This window comes from Dermochelys coriacea, chromosome 2 (genome assembly GCF_009764565.3).
Source record: "Dermochelys coriacea isolate rDerCor1 chromosome 2, rDerCor1.pri.v4, whole genome shotgun sequence".
In the NCBI taxonomy this organism is placed as follows: Eukaryota; Metazoa; Chordata; order Testudines; family Dermochelyidae; genus Dermochelys; species Dermochelys coriacea.
In genome coordinates, this window is record NC_050069.1 from 42,369,074 (window position 1) to 42,385,873 (window position 16,800).

Consider the following 16,800-nt stretch of genomic DNA (forward strand, 5'->3'; position numbering starts at 1 on the left):
TTCTATAGCCATCTGGCCTTGCCCCGTCACATATGCTCCCCCTTCCCCTCCCCCCCCACTCAACACCACAGAGTTGGGCAACTTGGGATGCCAGGCAGTATGCTCGTGATAGACTATCAGCGTTGCCATGGTGGCATCCAGCCCTGGGCCGTATGCGGAACTGGAATGGTTGGAGGGATAAGAACCACCTGGTGACCCTTGCATTCTTTTCCTTATTCCGCTGCATACACTGGAGGGGTGCATGGTCCATCACAAGAGTAAATCGCCAGCCTAAGAGGTGGTAACGCAGCGTCTCCATAGCCCATTTGACAGCAAAGCATTCTCTCCTGACTACTGCGTATTTCTGTTCTCTTGGGAGAAGCTTTCTGCTTAGAGGGTGTTCCTCTTCTCCCACCATTTGCGACAGAACTGCTCCCAACCCCACCTCGGAAGCGTCTGTTTGTAAAATAAATTCCCTGTTAAAGTCTGGGGCTATGAGTATGGGGTCATTACAGAGGGCCGTCCGAAGATCTGTAAATGCCCCCTCTGCTGCGTTGGTCCACTTTACCATGTCTGGACCTCAGGCCTTCACCAGATCTGTTAGGGGACTTGCCCTAGTGGTGAAGTGGGGAATAAACCGTCAGTAGTAGCCTACCACGCCTAGGAACGCACGGACCTGCTTCTTTCGGGTCAGCCGGGGCCAGTTTTGAATTGTCTCTAGCTTATTCATTTGGGGCTTCACTATGCCCCTTCCCACAATGTATCCCAGGTACCTAACCTCTGCTAGCCCTATGGCGCATTTAGCGGGATTAGCAGTGAGGCCAACCCGCCTTAAGGTGCGCAGTACTGCCTCAACTTTCTCCAAGTGGGTGCCCCAGTCTGGCGTATGGATGATGACATCATCTAGGTATGCAGCTGCATAACTAGTATGAGGGCGCAGCAGCTTATCCGTGAGGCGCTGGAATGTGGCTGGGGCCCCATGTAGCCCAAAAGGGAGGACGGTGTACTGGAATAGCCCATCCGGGGTGGAGAATGCTGTCTTTTCTTTAGCTTCTTTGGTCAGAGGAATCAGTCAGTACTCTTTTGTCAGATCCAGTGTAGTCAAGAATCGGGCACTACCCAGTCGGTCAACCAGTTCATCGATGCATGGTATGGGGTATACATCAAACTGGGATATTTCATTCAGTCAGAAAAAGTCATTACAGAATCTCATGGAACCATCAGGTTTAGGCACTAGAACAACTGGACTGGACCACTGACTGAAAGATTCTTCAATAACCCCTAATTCTAACATTTTCTTTACTTCAGCCTTGATTTCCTCTCTTTTGGCTGCTGGGATTCGGTAAGGTCTCAATGTTACCTTGGCTCCAGGGATCGTGCGGATATGGTGACAGGTCTCAGTCATCTGCCCTGGTTTTGTAGAGAACACATCTCTGTTGTGATTAATCATGTCAGCTGCCTTGATCTTTTGGATCGGCATCAAGTCGGATGATATTCTCACTTGCTCGTGTAAGTTATCCGCCTGGGGAAGGGTCTCCTGCATGACTAAGCATGCCTCTCAAAGATTGATGTGGTAAATTTGCTCCGATTTCCAGTGGCCTGAGTGCCGCCCCTTATAGTTCACCTCTCCCATGGCTTTGATTATTTTGTAGGGTCCCTGCCACTAGGCCAACAGTTTACTTTCTGCTGTGGGCACCAGTACCATCACCCAATCCCCTGGTTGGAACAGTCGAAGCTTTGCTTGGTGGTTATAATGGGTTCGTTGGGTCTCCTGTGCTCTCTCCGAGTGTTCCCGTACAATGGGCGTAACTCGGGTTATCCGATCTCTCATCTGCAGTACATGCTCAACTATGTTCCTTCTGGGATTTGGCTCCTCTTCTCAGGCTTCTTTGGCTATATCCAATATGCCCCGAGGGTGGTGCCCATGTAGTAATTTGAATGGAGAGAAACCCGTGGAGGCTTGCGGAACCTCCCGGATGGCGAACATGAGATAAGGCAATAGGGTATCCCAATCTTTCCCATCCTGGCTCACCACTTTCCTGATCATGGCCTTGAGGGTCCTATTGAACCTTTCCACAAGGCCATCTGTTTGCGGGTGGTATACAGAGGTCCGTAGGGTTTGTACATGGAGCAATGAACAGAGATCTTTCATCAACTTGGACACGAAAGGTGTCCCTTGATCAGTCAATATCTCCTTAGGTAGCCCAACCCAGGCAAAGATCTGTACTAGCTCCTTAGCTATTGTCTTGGAAGCTGTGTTGCGCAGGGGAACAGCTTCCAGGTACCCGGGTTGCATAGTCCAGTATTACAAACACATGTTGGTGGCCCCGAGCTGTCTTCTCTAGGGGCCTACCATATCCATGGCTATCCGTTCGAAAGGAACCTCTATTATTGGAAAAGGTATCAAAGGAGCCTGCAAGTGCGGGCGAGGGCTATGTAACTGACACTCTGGACAAGAGGTGCAGTATCGCCGGACATTTTCATGTACTCCTGGCCAGAAGAACCTCCGTAGGATCCGTGCCTGGGTTTTCTCTCCCCCAGGTGTCCTCCAAACAGGTGACTGTGGGTGAGATTCAATATGGCTTTTTGATGTTTTCGTGGCACCAGAAGTTGTTGTATCTCTTGCTCCTGCATTTGCACCACGCGGTACAGGAGATCTTTCTTCACTATAAAATAAGGTCAGGGACCCCAGACCTTTCCATCCACGGGTATCCCATCGATCTCGGCCACCTCTTTCCTGGCGTTATCATATCTGGAGTCCTCCGCCCGGTCCCGCCCAAAAGTCTCTCTCCTGGGACTAACCTGCCCAAGCTCCCGGGGCTGGCTTCTGCTTCTTCTAATGGCTCACCGCCGTCATAGCTAGGGACAGCTTCTGGCTCACCTTCTGTGGTGGAAGTATCTCTGTTGGCTGCTTCCGTTCATCTGCCTACTAGGGAGGTCTTCTGGTCCTGGGTCAGGATCCAGGTTCCCAAGGCCTTTGCGGCTTTTCTCTCTTTTTTTGTCTTCCGGGTCTTTTGGGGGGGCTGAGAACAGATCCTGAGAAATCTCAGTGAACATCGGGGGTTGACATTCCCCCGGTGATGAGTTGCTGTCCTCAGGGTCCCCACCTCCCTCCAGCCTCTCCGGGGGGAGTAAATTATCAAACCCTGGATAGTCCCTCCCAATGACTACAGGGTATGGGAGTTTAGGAACTATACCCATGGTCACCTCAATGGGGTTTCCCTGAACCTCTATCTCCACTGAGATGGTGGGGTAATGGCTCACAGCCCCATGCACGCACGTCACTGCTACATGTTTGGCTTGTAGCAGCTGACTATTTTTTACCAGCTTACCCGAAATGATGGTGATAGCACTCCCAGAGTCCACAAGCGCTGTAGTCTCTGCTCCATTTATCCTCACTGGCCTGGTGTAATTATGCAGGGCTAATGCGACCCCCGCGAGGTGGATAAGGGAGCATGGGACCTCCCAATCCCCCAAGTTACATTGCATAGGCTCCTTGGTGCTGGGACACTGTGCTGCTATGTGTCCCCACTCCCCACATGCATAACATCTATAATTGCTTTTAATCACTCCCCTATCCCGTGGGTTTAGTCCCGGGGTCCCCCCACTCAGGCCAATCCCTTCCTTCTGGGGTCTCCGCTGGTTTTCGGCCCCCCCTTCTTCCACCTAGGACTCCCCAGGGGTTTGGCTGCCCAACCTTCCAGGGTTGGGGTCGGATGCTTGCTTTGAAAGGGGCCTTCCTTGGGTAGTCGGGTCAGTTCCCTGGATGTCATCCGTCTTTCTACCAGTGTGATCATCTCATCGTACGTGGATGGATCATTCTGGCCTACCCATTTGCAGAGATCTGGCGGCAGTCCCTGCATGTAATGGTCTATGACCAGGGTCTCCAAAATCTCCTCCAGCCTTCACACCTCGTGCTGTAACCACTTCCGCGCGAGGTGTATGAGGTCGAATAGCTGGGATCTCGGAGGTTTGTTCTCCTGGTATTTCAACTCATAGAACCTCTGGGCCCTTACCGCTGCCGTTACCCCTGATTGTGCTAGGATCTCTGCCTTCAGACAGGTATAGTCAGTGGCATCCGTGGCAGGCAAGTCAAAGTAGGCCTTCTGGGCCTCTCCACACAAAAAAAGGGCAAGAATGCTGGCCCACTGCTCCTGGGGCCACGCCTCATGCTGAGCAGTCCTTTCGAATGAGAGGAGATATGCCTCTACGTCAGCTCCTGACATCATCTTTGGCAGACAACCAGTGGCCCTCAGGATTCACGTCCCGTCGGACCCCCGGGCCTGGGTGGTGAGGATCTTCAGCTGGTCCACCACTTCTCTCAAGAGGGCACAATCGTGGGTTGCCTGGCTCATCAATAATTGATTGGTTTCCTGCTGTAGCCGCATAGACTCCTGTTGTGCCATTTCCTGAACCCGGGTGGCCTCCTGCTAGGCTGCCGTGGCTTGTACCAGAGCTCTTACCACCTCCTCCATTGTGGTATAAAGCAAACAAACAAAAACCAAAACAAAAAAAATCCAAAACCCCAGTGCATTTTTTAAACCTCTTTCTTCCACCACGCTGTGAACGAAGTCCCACTCCTGACACCAGTTGGGACAAAGCTCTGTCCTTGCCTCCGTGGGTCCCATGTTTCCAGGTGGAGGTCGCTAGCCTCAGAGGCTCACTGTGACCCTCCACATAACCCTTCTCTCTCTAGAGACAAGGGTGTCAGTCTACTGAGCCATTTTCATCATAAGCCAGCGAGGGAGGTGAGGAGAAGTTATCCTTCCTTGCACAGTCTCTGTTGTCTCCCAGTCTCAGCGATTAAACAGGGGGCAAAGGTGGGGGAGGGAGCCCAGGCCCATCCTCTACTCTGGGCTCCAGCCCAGGGACCCTAATAGTATCAGCTATGGTAGCTGACCTTGTATAATTCCCTGGGCTACTTCCCTCACAGCAGCCCTCACTTCCTCAAACTCCACTTCACCCTTACCTCAGGACTTCCTTCCTTGTGCCTGATATGGTGTGTACTACTCAGCCTCTCCAACAGCGCAACTTCTTCCCACAGCTCCTGACATGCACACCCATCTGACTGACTGGGAGGCTTTTAACTAGTTTCAGCCAGCCCCTGATTGGCTTCAGGTGTCCCAATCAACCTAGCCTTCTCCCTGCCTTCTGGAAAGTTCTTAATTGGCCCCAGGTGCCTTAATTGACCTGGAGCAGCTTCCACTTCACTTAAGGGATTTGTTTAGCCTGTATCTAATGTATCTATCTCTTTCTATAGCCATCTGGCCTTGCCCCGGCACAGTACAAACACTGATACACATTACAACGCACATCATCAGAGTGGCTTTGCATCATGCAGTGATCTTCACAGACAAATAGATACCTTAAATTTTCTGCCTTAGGTGCCTAACTAGTTGCACATTTGCTAATGGTGGTGTTTTGAACGTCCCTGCTTACTGTTCAAAACATATGGCTTTAGAAGCTTTTCTAATACTTATGTCACCCACTGTTGATTTCTCAGTCAGGTTCAGAAGGCTAAATTTGCTATTGTTTTAATGCAAAACTTTAATTGAGACTTTGGCTCATAAAAACAGCACCTTTCTATTCCATTGAGTTTTTAATGCATTCCAAGATTCTCTGGCATAAAGTGCTTCCTAAGAGTTTAATTCTACATTGCATTTGATTGCATGAATAGTTAGATGATTCCAGTTTTTACCAGAGTAACAATGTATCATTTGTATGGTAAAACATGCATTACCTTCCTGTGAAAAACAAGTACTGAAAACCCTCCATGTTCACTTGTTTTATTTTCTGTTTCTTGGGTTACATTTTAAAGGTGTATATGCCACCACTCCCATTAACATCAGTGGGGATCTTGTGGCTAAATTTCCACCAAAATCTTTGCTGCTCAGTTCAAGAATATTTCTCTTGTTGGGCTACTGAAAGAGACAGGTGAAGATAGCCACAGAGAATATACACGGGCCTTCTTCTTTAAATCTTTTAGGTTAAAATTTTTGGATATTATAATGCTTGCAGTGAAATACTATAATTTTGATAGACATCAAATATGATTCAGGAAGGATAAATACAATAGCTACTCAGAAGTGTTGCTAAAAATTCACGTGACATAAATTGGGATACAGCTAACAATCTTAAGATTTAAGACTTTGTTCAATAAGGTTGCATTTCATGTAGCTAAATTCATAACTGATGGCATATTAACCACTCAACCACAATGGTCATTGCAGAGTTTTCAGAAGCTTCATCATTTGGCAGGAAAAAAGGATTACACTAACTTCTCTTCAGGGTTCCTAGCTGTCATAATTCAAAGCTGTAGCTAAAACTATAACACTATTAAAGGACAAAACAGTATTAAAGCAAATACAAATATGAAACAAGTATGATTTTTAAAGAACTATGATAAAGATATAGTACTCCTATATTTAATTAAAATTAGAAAACTGAAGTTTAAAAAAGGATTCTGGCTTAGTAGCTTGATTTTAGCAGGGATTTATAGTGCGGCCATAGTTAAGGTTGCATCAGCGTTTCCATTATAAATGTACAACCAAAAAAATGTATTCCATGATGTAACTTGGCATTAAAAGGCCCAATCTCAGGCACAAGTCTTCTACCACTACAAATTTGGTTTGGCTGATTTTAAGCTATAAAAACTGGAAATTAAAAAATAGAGAAAGTGGACAAAATCTTAAGATAGTAACTTTCAATTTCAAAACAGTTAACATTTAAACTGAACTTGCAGCTAGCTAGTTAGGTTCACCAGAACATTACTCGAGTTTTACACTGGAGTAACTCCACTGAAATACAGTGGTGATGGGAACCAATTAGCTCATTAAAGGGCTAATTGATTTTTATATTAAAAACTAAGTTAATTCAACAGCTGGTATTTATCTTTGCTTGGGTTTACAGCCTCTCTTCAAAGTACTTTGTACTTACAGAAGGACTTCATTTATTCACACTGACTAGAAGACCTAATGCAGATTACCAGATCAGTAAATGATCAAGGAAGTTCAAAGGCACTACATGGCCAAATATAATTTGTTTTATTTTGACACCAGCTAACTTGTCATTTAAAATATTGAAACTTATTTCACTAGCATTAGGATTTAACCTCTGTTAACTTTGTTTTGTTTTTTGTTAAAGCAAATATCCACATAAGGAATGCACTCCTTTCATAAAGATGAACTTGTGACATAGCTGAAAATAAAAAGGATCCGTTCAAGTTCCATATTTTACCTGAGCTCTCTCACCTTAGAACCCAATAGTTCTTATGTAGGTGTACCACACTCCCTTACACCAAGGCTGAATTTGGCCTGCTGTTTTGAAAGCAAATAAAGCTAAGATGTACAGAGTGCAGTAGGCTGGCAAATGAAAGTTATTAGTTTTCAAATACGAGTCACTCTTTTTCCAAATTCACACTAGCCTGTTCTGGGTACTTGCTTCCAACTATTTCTGCCACGGTGTTAAAGGAAACAATATCGGTATAGGTCTTGGCTCCCATCTTCAGGGTCACAACAATCCTGGTGCCTCGGGATGACATCCATGCCATCATTTCGGCATCTTCCACTGAAATGAAGCTGTAGGAATCTTCGGCACATCAGATTGGTACTGCTGCCACCCAGCGTGAGGGCTACAACAAAAAAGACTGCATTAATTATCTAATTTTGCAGTTAATTTTAACTAGTCTAGGATTATTAACAGAGCACGCTTTGTGTAATTAATTATTAGCAAATAAAACTATATTCACTGGCAGTTAAGCTTGCAGCAGGTTGAAATAAGAAGTTGAGGGGAAAGATGGATGTATTCCTTTCCACCTTCATATTGCCTACAACACTACTGATGACGCATTCCAACCCTCCTTAAGACTTTCACTTTCCCCTCCAACAGATATCCAAAAGCTCTACATACTCCAACTTGATCAAACTTGTACTCTAACACAAAACTTTAACAATAACCTCGTATACTTTTATAACCATTGTATCAACAGATCAGCACATCTGACTGTCTCACATTTGTTCGCTTGGGAAGTTATTCTGTCTTAACTAGTGTGGCAGAATTCAATTTAAATGATAAGTGTGGGCTAACATTGATTTCAGCTGACACGCTGAAATTGATGAAAAAAATCCATCTGTAAAGGTCAGGTGAGCGCAGCTTTCTCAGAGCATCTTGTGCCTGCAGGGATCAGGTGTTGCTGGCCCTGTGGCAGAGCAGGGAGCCCTCTGCAGGAGTGAGTGAATAGGGCTGTGACAGTAGCGCTGCAGAGGGCTCCTTGCACAACCACAGGGCCAGCAACTCCTGAACCCTGCAAGCACAAGGAAGGCTATGGTCCTGGTGGAACAGAGCAGAGACCCCCAGCCAAGATTACAAGGAGGAGGAGCCCTAGACTGTGGGGGAGGTCATTCTACTGCTAAAGGGATCCCTACCCAGGAAGGAACGGGGTGGCCTGCCCCACAGTTGAGGGCTTGTTCTTCTCCTTTCAGCCTGGCTGGGGGTCTCTGCTCTGCCAAGTCAGGACCACAGACTCCCCACACCTTGTGTTCCAGTGTCTGGGGCCCCTCAGCCATGCAGGGAGCCCCTTGCAGCCCCACGGTCAATGCTGGGAACTCTTGGCCGCCACACTATCAGTGCTGCCCTAACCCCAACCCTAGCCCCTCTTAATTTCCCACAGCTGTAAAAGTAAAAAGTTAAACATTTAAAAAAATAAATTTGATATTAAGCATCAGAATTGCAAAGAAATAAAAAAAATAGTATTCTGCCAAGGCTAGTCTTAACACTTCCAAGGTCACTGTGACCCAGGGACCCTTGATGCCAACCAGCAGAGGGCACATAGGGTTTTACAGGGATCCTCTGGGTCAGATATATGCATAATAGTTCACTGGAGGGTGTTGTGTGAGGTCACTACCAAGAGCCAGTAGCCCACTAGTTGTCATAATCGTTCAGGAATGGATGTACGGATAATACTTATGGAGTTATGTACCTATACTAAAATTTGTGCGTTCTTAAGGTCTTGGAGTTAAGGCAGGGCACCAGGAGGTGATCTACCTCGGAAATGTTCCTTTCAGACAGGAGGTAGCAGACACCTATCTCCTGGTCTGGTCATTTGTGTATGGTATGTCTCACGATGCAGGCCTACTTGCATACTGAGCCAGAGAAGAAGAGGTTGAGAAATCTGCAAGATGAAATCAACAACAAGCATGTCCTGTTTGTGAATAAAGACAAAGGATGGAACTTGTACATCTTGTGGAGGCCGCAAAGGAACATTCTGGGTCCTTCACCTAGGAGGCAAGCTGACAACGTGTCTCATGAAAGGAGGATCTTAGCCAACCTGGCTGTAACGCGCTGCAAGAATTTTGGTGAGCATTACTCTCATATCTTGTAGAGTATCTACCCAGTCTAAAATGAGTTATGATTTTTTTTTAATCTGTAACCATTTGTTTCCAATACTTTTACTTGCTATTTCTTGGATCTCTGTATTTTCTTATGTAAACTTGTTTCACAGATCTAATTGCTGTGTGTTAAGTGGCCTGGGTATCTGAGGTAGAACCGGTAAGCTGGGGTGCACGGTTTCTTTGTAAGTAGTGAATCTGTGAATACTGTAAGTGTCCAGTGCACCAGGGGCTGAACACTCCAGGGGGATGCTTGGAGGTCTCGGGAGTTTGAATGTGCCTATTGCTAACCCGTAAGGTAGAGTACAGACACTGCACACCCAGATAACAGGGATATAAATAGCAGTGTAGACAGTGAGGCACTGCTTAGGCGAGTACAGACACACCAGAACACAGCTCTCTATGTGCCCAAGCAGTGCCTCCCAAGTCAGCAATGTAGTGTCCCGTAGCTGGAACTTTTCCATACCACAGTGAAACGCTCCAGATGTAGGCAAAGGCTCCGCAACTCCCCACTGCTGGAATCTTCCCCTGCCACAGTGAAAGACTCTGGCAGCATAGAGCATTCTACATGCCACCACAAATGTAGACAAGGCTGTAGAGATACAGTGAGGCCAGTGAGGGCCTAGAGGGGACTGCTTGTATTGCTCATGGAGCGTGGGAGCTGACCTCCAGCAGGCACAAACAAGGCTTTATCACATTAAGGGCAGGTAATAGCAAGGTGCCTGATAATCCCGAGTACCCACAGGAAGCACAAGTCACTGCTAAAACTTTGCATTTGAGTGGGTTCTTGGAGGATCGCTACTTGCTGACTACTACACCAGGAAGAAAAGTGGAAAGTATTCAGGATCACAAAAATAAGTGTTTCGTTTTCCAATCTTACAGAAAAGTGACAGACACTGAAATTTAAATTCACTACCTTATTTATTTATTTATTTATTTATTTATGTATGTCAACATCAGAGTGAAAAACAATAATGTGTTGTCTTTGAAAAGCAGTCATATGAGTGACTTCAGGGAAAATTAACACACCGAGACCATGAATAAATATGATGTCTGTCTCAGAAAACTTCAGAATCCAATCACAATTTGGAGTCCTGGGAAAATGAGTGTTTTAATAGACTCTAGGGAACTAAATAGCACATCCATGTCTCTCCTGAGCAGGAGAGAAGAAACTTTACAAGTTTCAGCTCTGAGTTTCTACTCATTCTTTTATCAAAAAGAGCACTGAGGGGACATACTTCCCATTATAAGACCTTGTTTCCAGTTGCTTATAAATTTGGCCATACTAACTATTTGGGATGAAATTTTCCATGCCGAGTGTCTGCCTTAGGGAGTGGTGGGTTGTTTTGGTTTTTGTGGAAAATTTCAGCCAAAATGGTTCATTTTCATCAAGACTAGTGAAAAGTACATAATTTTATCCTTGTTACATTCTGGTGACTTTTTCTGTGAAGAGCTCTAGTACCCCCACAAGTTGGAGCAGGGTCATGAACCTTGGCAGCCAGATGGCCTATGTGTTACAGATCCCCATTCCCGAGAAAATGCACCCAAATTTGGCCAAATTATAAACTTTTTTAAAAATCACATGCTCAACAGAGTGCTATTACAACTTTACAGCTAAATTCCCCCCAAAATTCCATCTGCAGTGCACAGGCTCCTGCCTGGGGCTGAGGCAGGACTTTCCCTTTAACTGCAGCTCTGGTCTGCTGGGGCCACCTCCAGGCACCCGATTTGACAACAGAAAGACACTCTCTCTCCTGTGCTCTCAGTGCAAGACCTGGTATTACCAAGGCAGCCTGGAGGAAGAAGGTACCTGATTCAAATGCAAAGGAGAGAAGAGCTGGAGGGAGGAACCGATTACAACAAGGAGCTTGGCAGGTATTGGGAGAAAGGGAAACTGGGATTGGCAGGGCAAGGAGATGGGGAAGGACACAAATGGAAGGGGGAAGAGACTGAGATGAGAAGGTTGGGGAGACTTGGTCTGGCTGGGCAAAGAGATTGGGACTAGGAACCAGGGGGCCAGGAGAAGGAGAGACAGATGTGAAAAGGAACCAGAGTGCAGGAGAAAAACTAGGATTATTGATCAAGAAGATTGGGGCTGGGATGAGAAGTCTGAGAAGTAGAGACTGGGCATGGCTAGGGAAGGAAAGTGGGAATGGAACAAAGAGCCACATGTATGGAAGACACATGACAAGGACAGGGTACGAATGGAACCAAAGATTCCTGAGCCTCACCATTCCTCTGCTGTCAGCAAATATCTCTGAAACTCAGTAGCAAAGTGTCATCCTCTTGGGGGGATCATAGAATCATAGAATCATAGAATATCAGGGTTGGAAGGGACCCCAGAAGGTCATCTAGTCCAACCCCCTGCTCAAAGCAGGACCAAGTCCCAGTTAAATCATCCCAGCTAGGGCTTTGTCAAGCCTGACCTTAAAAACCTCTAAGGAAGGAGATTCTACCACCTCCCTAGGTAACGCATTCCAGTGTTTCACCACCCTCTTACCCTACTATTGCTAACAATTATTGCATTAGCTCATATGACAGAGCTGGTATGGTGGATGTAAAGGTTCCAAGTCTGCTGACAGTCCAAATGGATGTCAGTATGATGCCACATGTTGGAATTTGTGTTTTCAGTTTGCTTTTTTTAAAACCCTAGGAAATTATAAAAAAGTTAAAAGAATATTAAGGCTGCAGAGTCAGATACTCAAACTTTTGCTTATTGCCTATGACCTGTCCATGACTTTTACTAGAAGTACCCATGACTAAATCATAGCCTTAATTATATATCACAGTATATGTTCAAAGTGCAGCTCCCATTGATTTCAGTTGCAGCTGTGAGTGCTCAGCACTTCTGCAAATCAGAACCTAGGGTCTCATGTTAGGCTCCCAGAAAATGAGGAACATACCATTAGTGACTGCATGTAAAAAGTGTTGGCTAAGTGACTTGCCCAGCATCACAAAGGAACTCTGTAGCAGAGGCAGGGACAGAATCCAGTTACCCAGGGTAGTATTCTACTACTTCCACCAGGAGCTCATCCAAATTCTGCAACAAATGAAGTAGAGGGCCTACGGACAACAGTCTCCTTCAGTACACCACTCTGATTCATTCCCAGAGCACTATCCATCCTGTGCACTGAATGAGGAAGGGGACCTCTACAGGGAAAAAAATAGTATGATCATGGGGAGGGCTCTGTCCTCCTCCCGCTATGGCAGAGACTTCTGAACCTCAGGGCTCTCCAGCACCGCAGCAGCAAAAGGAGCAGTCCTGCCCCAAGCCCTGTCCTCCTGCAGGGCTGCTGTACAGACCCCCAGACAAGACTCAGGAGACACAGCTGCGTGGAAGGGCTGTAGGTGGTACAGTTCCTCCTGTGTCTCTTCCTGTGTCTTTCCAGTACGGAGTACCGGCTATAAATATCTTACTGGTACGGCGTACTGGACTGTACCGCCCTTCTTGCATCACTGCATGAGGCTCAGTACTTTGGAATAATAGAAAGTTGGCAGAATCCAGATTGATGGCCAAAGGAATCTATGTTTAATGTACTATACCATCCTCTCTGGGTTGGATATACTCATTTTGACTCATTAGCCCAGACCTTGCATAATTATTTCTGTTTTGTCCATTAGCATTCTGTAATGTCACAAAAAATAATATATTTTAAAAGTATGAGCAGACACAAAAACACATTTTCAAATTATAACAATTTTCAGCCACACTGCTAGAAATTATGTTTAATATTTTGTGGTGTGTTTGGGGCTTTACGCAGGATGCTGATGATGAGAGTTTCCAAAAAATAACCGAGACAAAAGATAAGTCACAACTCCCCTTATATCTATTCACATTCTGAGAAAGCACGCAGTGCAATGAGTGATACAAAATCAAGAACAATTTCAAAACCCTCACATTTTAATGAATCCATTCACCTAGGTTTCCTGGCAGCATTGTTTCTTAGCACCAATAGGCAGCATACACGGCACTGTGATAATTCAGTTTTATCACCACCTGTATTGATTTTTCTTCTACTGTGATTTCCCAAATGTTCAACTAAAAACTAAAAGCATATTTGTTTCTCCAATATAAATAGTGATTACATTTCCTTCAGATGCTCCATCCTAGAAGTTATTCTTTAAGCGTGACTAAAGTTTCTAGATGACAAATTAAGATGTTTACATCCTAGAGCCTCATGGGTAGTCTAACATTTTCAGGTAAAGTTAAAGCTACATCCCCAAGCTATTTTCTCCACTGTTAAAAATAAATATTAGATGGTACTATTAGCTTTTTCAACTAACTTCTGTGTTGCTGAGAATTATTTTTTTTAAAGCAGCAGAGTACACATAACAAGCTTAATTTGCTGTTGGCAGACAAGAAATCCCCTGGCAAGCAACTAGTTGGTATCAGACTCTGTTACTGTCCAAAAGGTGCAAGTTATGGACTCGAAGCACAATCAACCTGAAAATGAGGCAATGACACAGTGCTGTATACTCCCAATCCTAGATCAAACATATTGTTAGACTGGAAGGTGTTAATGGCAACCATCAAGCAAATCTTTGATTATTAATCAATCACGGAGCTGGTTAAAGTTGATGGGTGTGCAAAGCATGCTTCATTCAGGTTAAATGGAAGGAGCAATTAAGCCCCTTTTACATAATGGTAGCTGAAAAAGTACAAGCCATCACCCAAGGCTCTGGGCTATCTGGCAAGATGTGTGAAGAGATGCATATGTAAAACTAGAAGGGGTCATTGATCATCTCGTCTTGTCTCCTGCATAACACAGGCCATTGGACTTCCCTGTATTAATTCCTGTTTGAACTAGAGCATATCCTCTAGAAAAACTTGATGTAAAAATTGTCAGTGATAGATAATCCACAACAATCCTTGGTATATTGGTATATTCTGGTAAGAGCAAGAACCAACACAGGAAGGGTTTCCCTGTGACTGAGTGAAAATACAGGGGTTATGGGATGGTTTAGCAAGCTGTGCATGTGAGGCAGAAAGCAGAGAAAGTCAGGGGACAGGGAGAGAAGTGAGTTGTGAGAATGGTCCTGAGAAGGAAAACAGAGACTGAGCTTCCTGGAGCACAGAACTCACTGGAGAGGCAAGTTTGGAAGCTGGGAGCAAGAAAATGGTGTGCTGTTTGTTTCTGTTGTGTTCAGGGAAATGAGACTCTGGGTACGTTCTTTGTAAACAAACAAGATTGCACCACAGAAAATACCTGACTATCATTAATTTCTTCTCAAAATGGAAACAACCTAGCAAGGCTATGAATATTGGCTAACTGCTGGAACCAAAGAGGCGACAGTATTAAACAAAACCAGACTAACACCAATTCTTGAAAATTCCTACTTGTAGGTGGGCAACACTCACCTTCAACTGATCAACTACCATATATCTTATCTTGGTTTATTATCTATCAGCAAGTCCAGTCAATGTGACAGTGCTCTGACCCAATGGAAAAATAGGAATTATTTTTGTAAGCGTCTATGGTACATTAACTCCTGCAGCACTTAAATATCACTATGATAGGTGATTTTTGATAGATTACTGTAAGTCCTGAGATGATAGATCTATCCAGTTAATTTTTTTTGTAATTAGAATTAGTAAATGAAGGTAAGTGCATCTATCAAGATTTGTCCTTTACAAACCCAATAAAAGTAATATAAAGTCACACTTTTCACTCAGTATATGCTTGAGAATCCTGAACAGTGGACAAGAATGAGCTAAGAAAAAACAAAAAATGAAAGAATTTTTAAACAAATCCAAACGCATACCAATTATGAGATGCCTGAGGGTTAAGCAAACTAGCAGAGGAAATTCAGGAGGCTCTGACAATAATTTTCACTACATGAGTGTAAGGAAATGCAACTAGAAAAAGACAGAAATGGCACATATCAAAAGAATGGTAGAAAGGAAAAAAAAACCAAAAAGAACAAAACAAAAAAGAAAAAGAAACTGCCACTCAATTAGTCTGCTGTCCATTCTGGGTAAAATAGACCAATATGGAGTCACTGAAGAATGGGGAAAAACATGTGCTGCTGCAGTGCTCCTTGCAGAAGTCAGTTCTGACAATTTGTATTGGAGTATTTGATCTTCCACAGCCCCATTACTTTGTTTCTTGATTGCTACTCCTTATCTCCAAGAGCAACCTAAAATGCCCAAGAAACAAACTTCATAGAAAACGCTGTTTCAACTTCAATCAGATGCTGCCAAAAAAAATGCCTCTCAAGTCAAGGCCTTATAATACCATACCCTAGGTGGAAGGCTAGATGAGTCTTTACAAAAACTCCACTAAGATTGTAGAAGGAAACAAACTGATGACTGGAATGAACACTGGAATGTTTACAAGATTTTATTTCGGCCATTATACACACAACTATGTGAAAAACATTCAGATTGCAAAGTCAAGCACTCAGAAGTTAGGAAATGCCAGAATTAAGGTTGCCTGTACCCCTTCAATTCGGCCCCTTTCTGTATATGCCTTGTAATACAGTCTAATTACATGATCACATACTATTTTTTTTCGCAGGAACCTACCCTCATTCAATACGGCAGTCCCACAGAAATTAGTGATAAAATAGTTGGCCTAGAACTTTACACAAAGGGGCATGACAATTATTATTATTAGTGAGTTAATTTAAAAAAAAATCTTGAGAAGAATAAATGGTAAGTTAGTTGCTTATTTCCATAGCAAGTACATCAGTTCTCATTGATGGGATCATACCCTTTTAGTGCCTGCAGTTCTCCATTACAGATCCTGCATTTTGCGAGGGATGGAAGGTGCAGAAAACAAACACATAGTAATGATAACCCAGAAAAGACCTAACCTAATACTGGGCATGCATAGGGTGCATCTGTCAAAATAACAAAATTTCAACAAATTAAGCAGCAAAATCTGAAGTGTGGAATGCAAGAGAAGCAAAGAAGACCAACTTCTTCTTGCCTGTAGGTTCTCTGCAGACTGCTCCAACCTACAGGCAGCCAATCTCAGTTCCTCCTACAGGCAAGGCTAACTATCCAATCCGAAATCTCCTGGTAAAAGGGAGCCCGTTCACCGGCTATATGCATCCCATGGAGAATGGCCTATGTTCTCCTCAGCCCCAGAAACATGTCCTGGCTAGAATGGCCTAAGTGTCATATTATGCAACAACAGAGATAGCCAATTGTTCACATAAAAGCATTTTTCATTGAGAAATGTCCTTTTTTTTAAAAAAAACCTCAAAGATGTTCAAGAAAAAAAATAGAAAAAAATAATTGATTTCTTTTTTAGAACATTTGACAGAGATTCTGAGAGAAAAAATTAGCTTGCTAGTTGTGTGTGTGTGAGTATGTGTGTGTGTTCAGTGTTCACCATTTCTCATGTGGGCTACAGGGGGAGCTTTTTCATTTATTTGTTAATTTTTCTATATTTACTAATTTGGGGGTTGTTTCTACATTGGTTTTTGT

The 16,800-nt window shown here is 44.2% G+C and overlaps 1 protein-coding gene across 1 annotated transcript in view; it reads right to left on the reverse strand.

The window, feature by feature from the left end:
- Nucleotides 1-16,800, reverse strand: part of CPQ (carboxypeptidase Q) — a 238,843-nt gene that overhangs the window by 149,517 nt on the left and 72,526 nt on the right. The window contains 2 exon segments of the mRNA XM_043507563.1: nt 7,403-7,554; nt 7,557-7,609. Coding sequence (XP_043363498.1) covers nt 7,403-7,554; nt 7,557-7,609 — 205 coding nt within the window.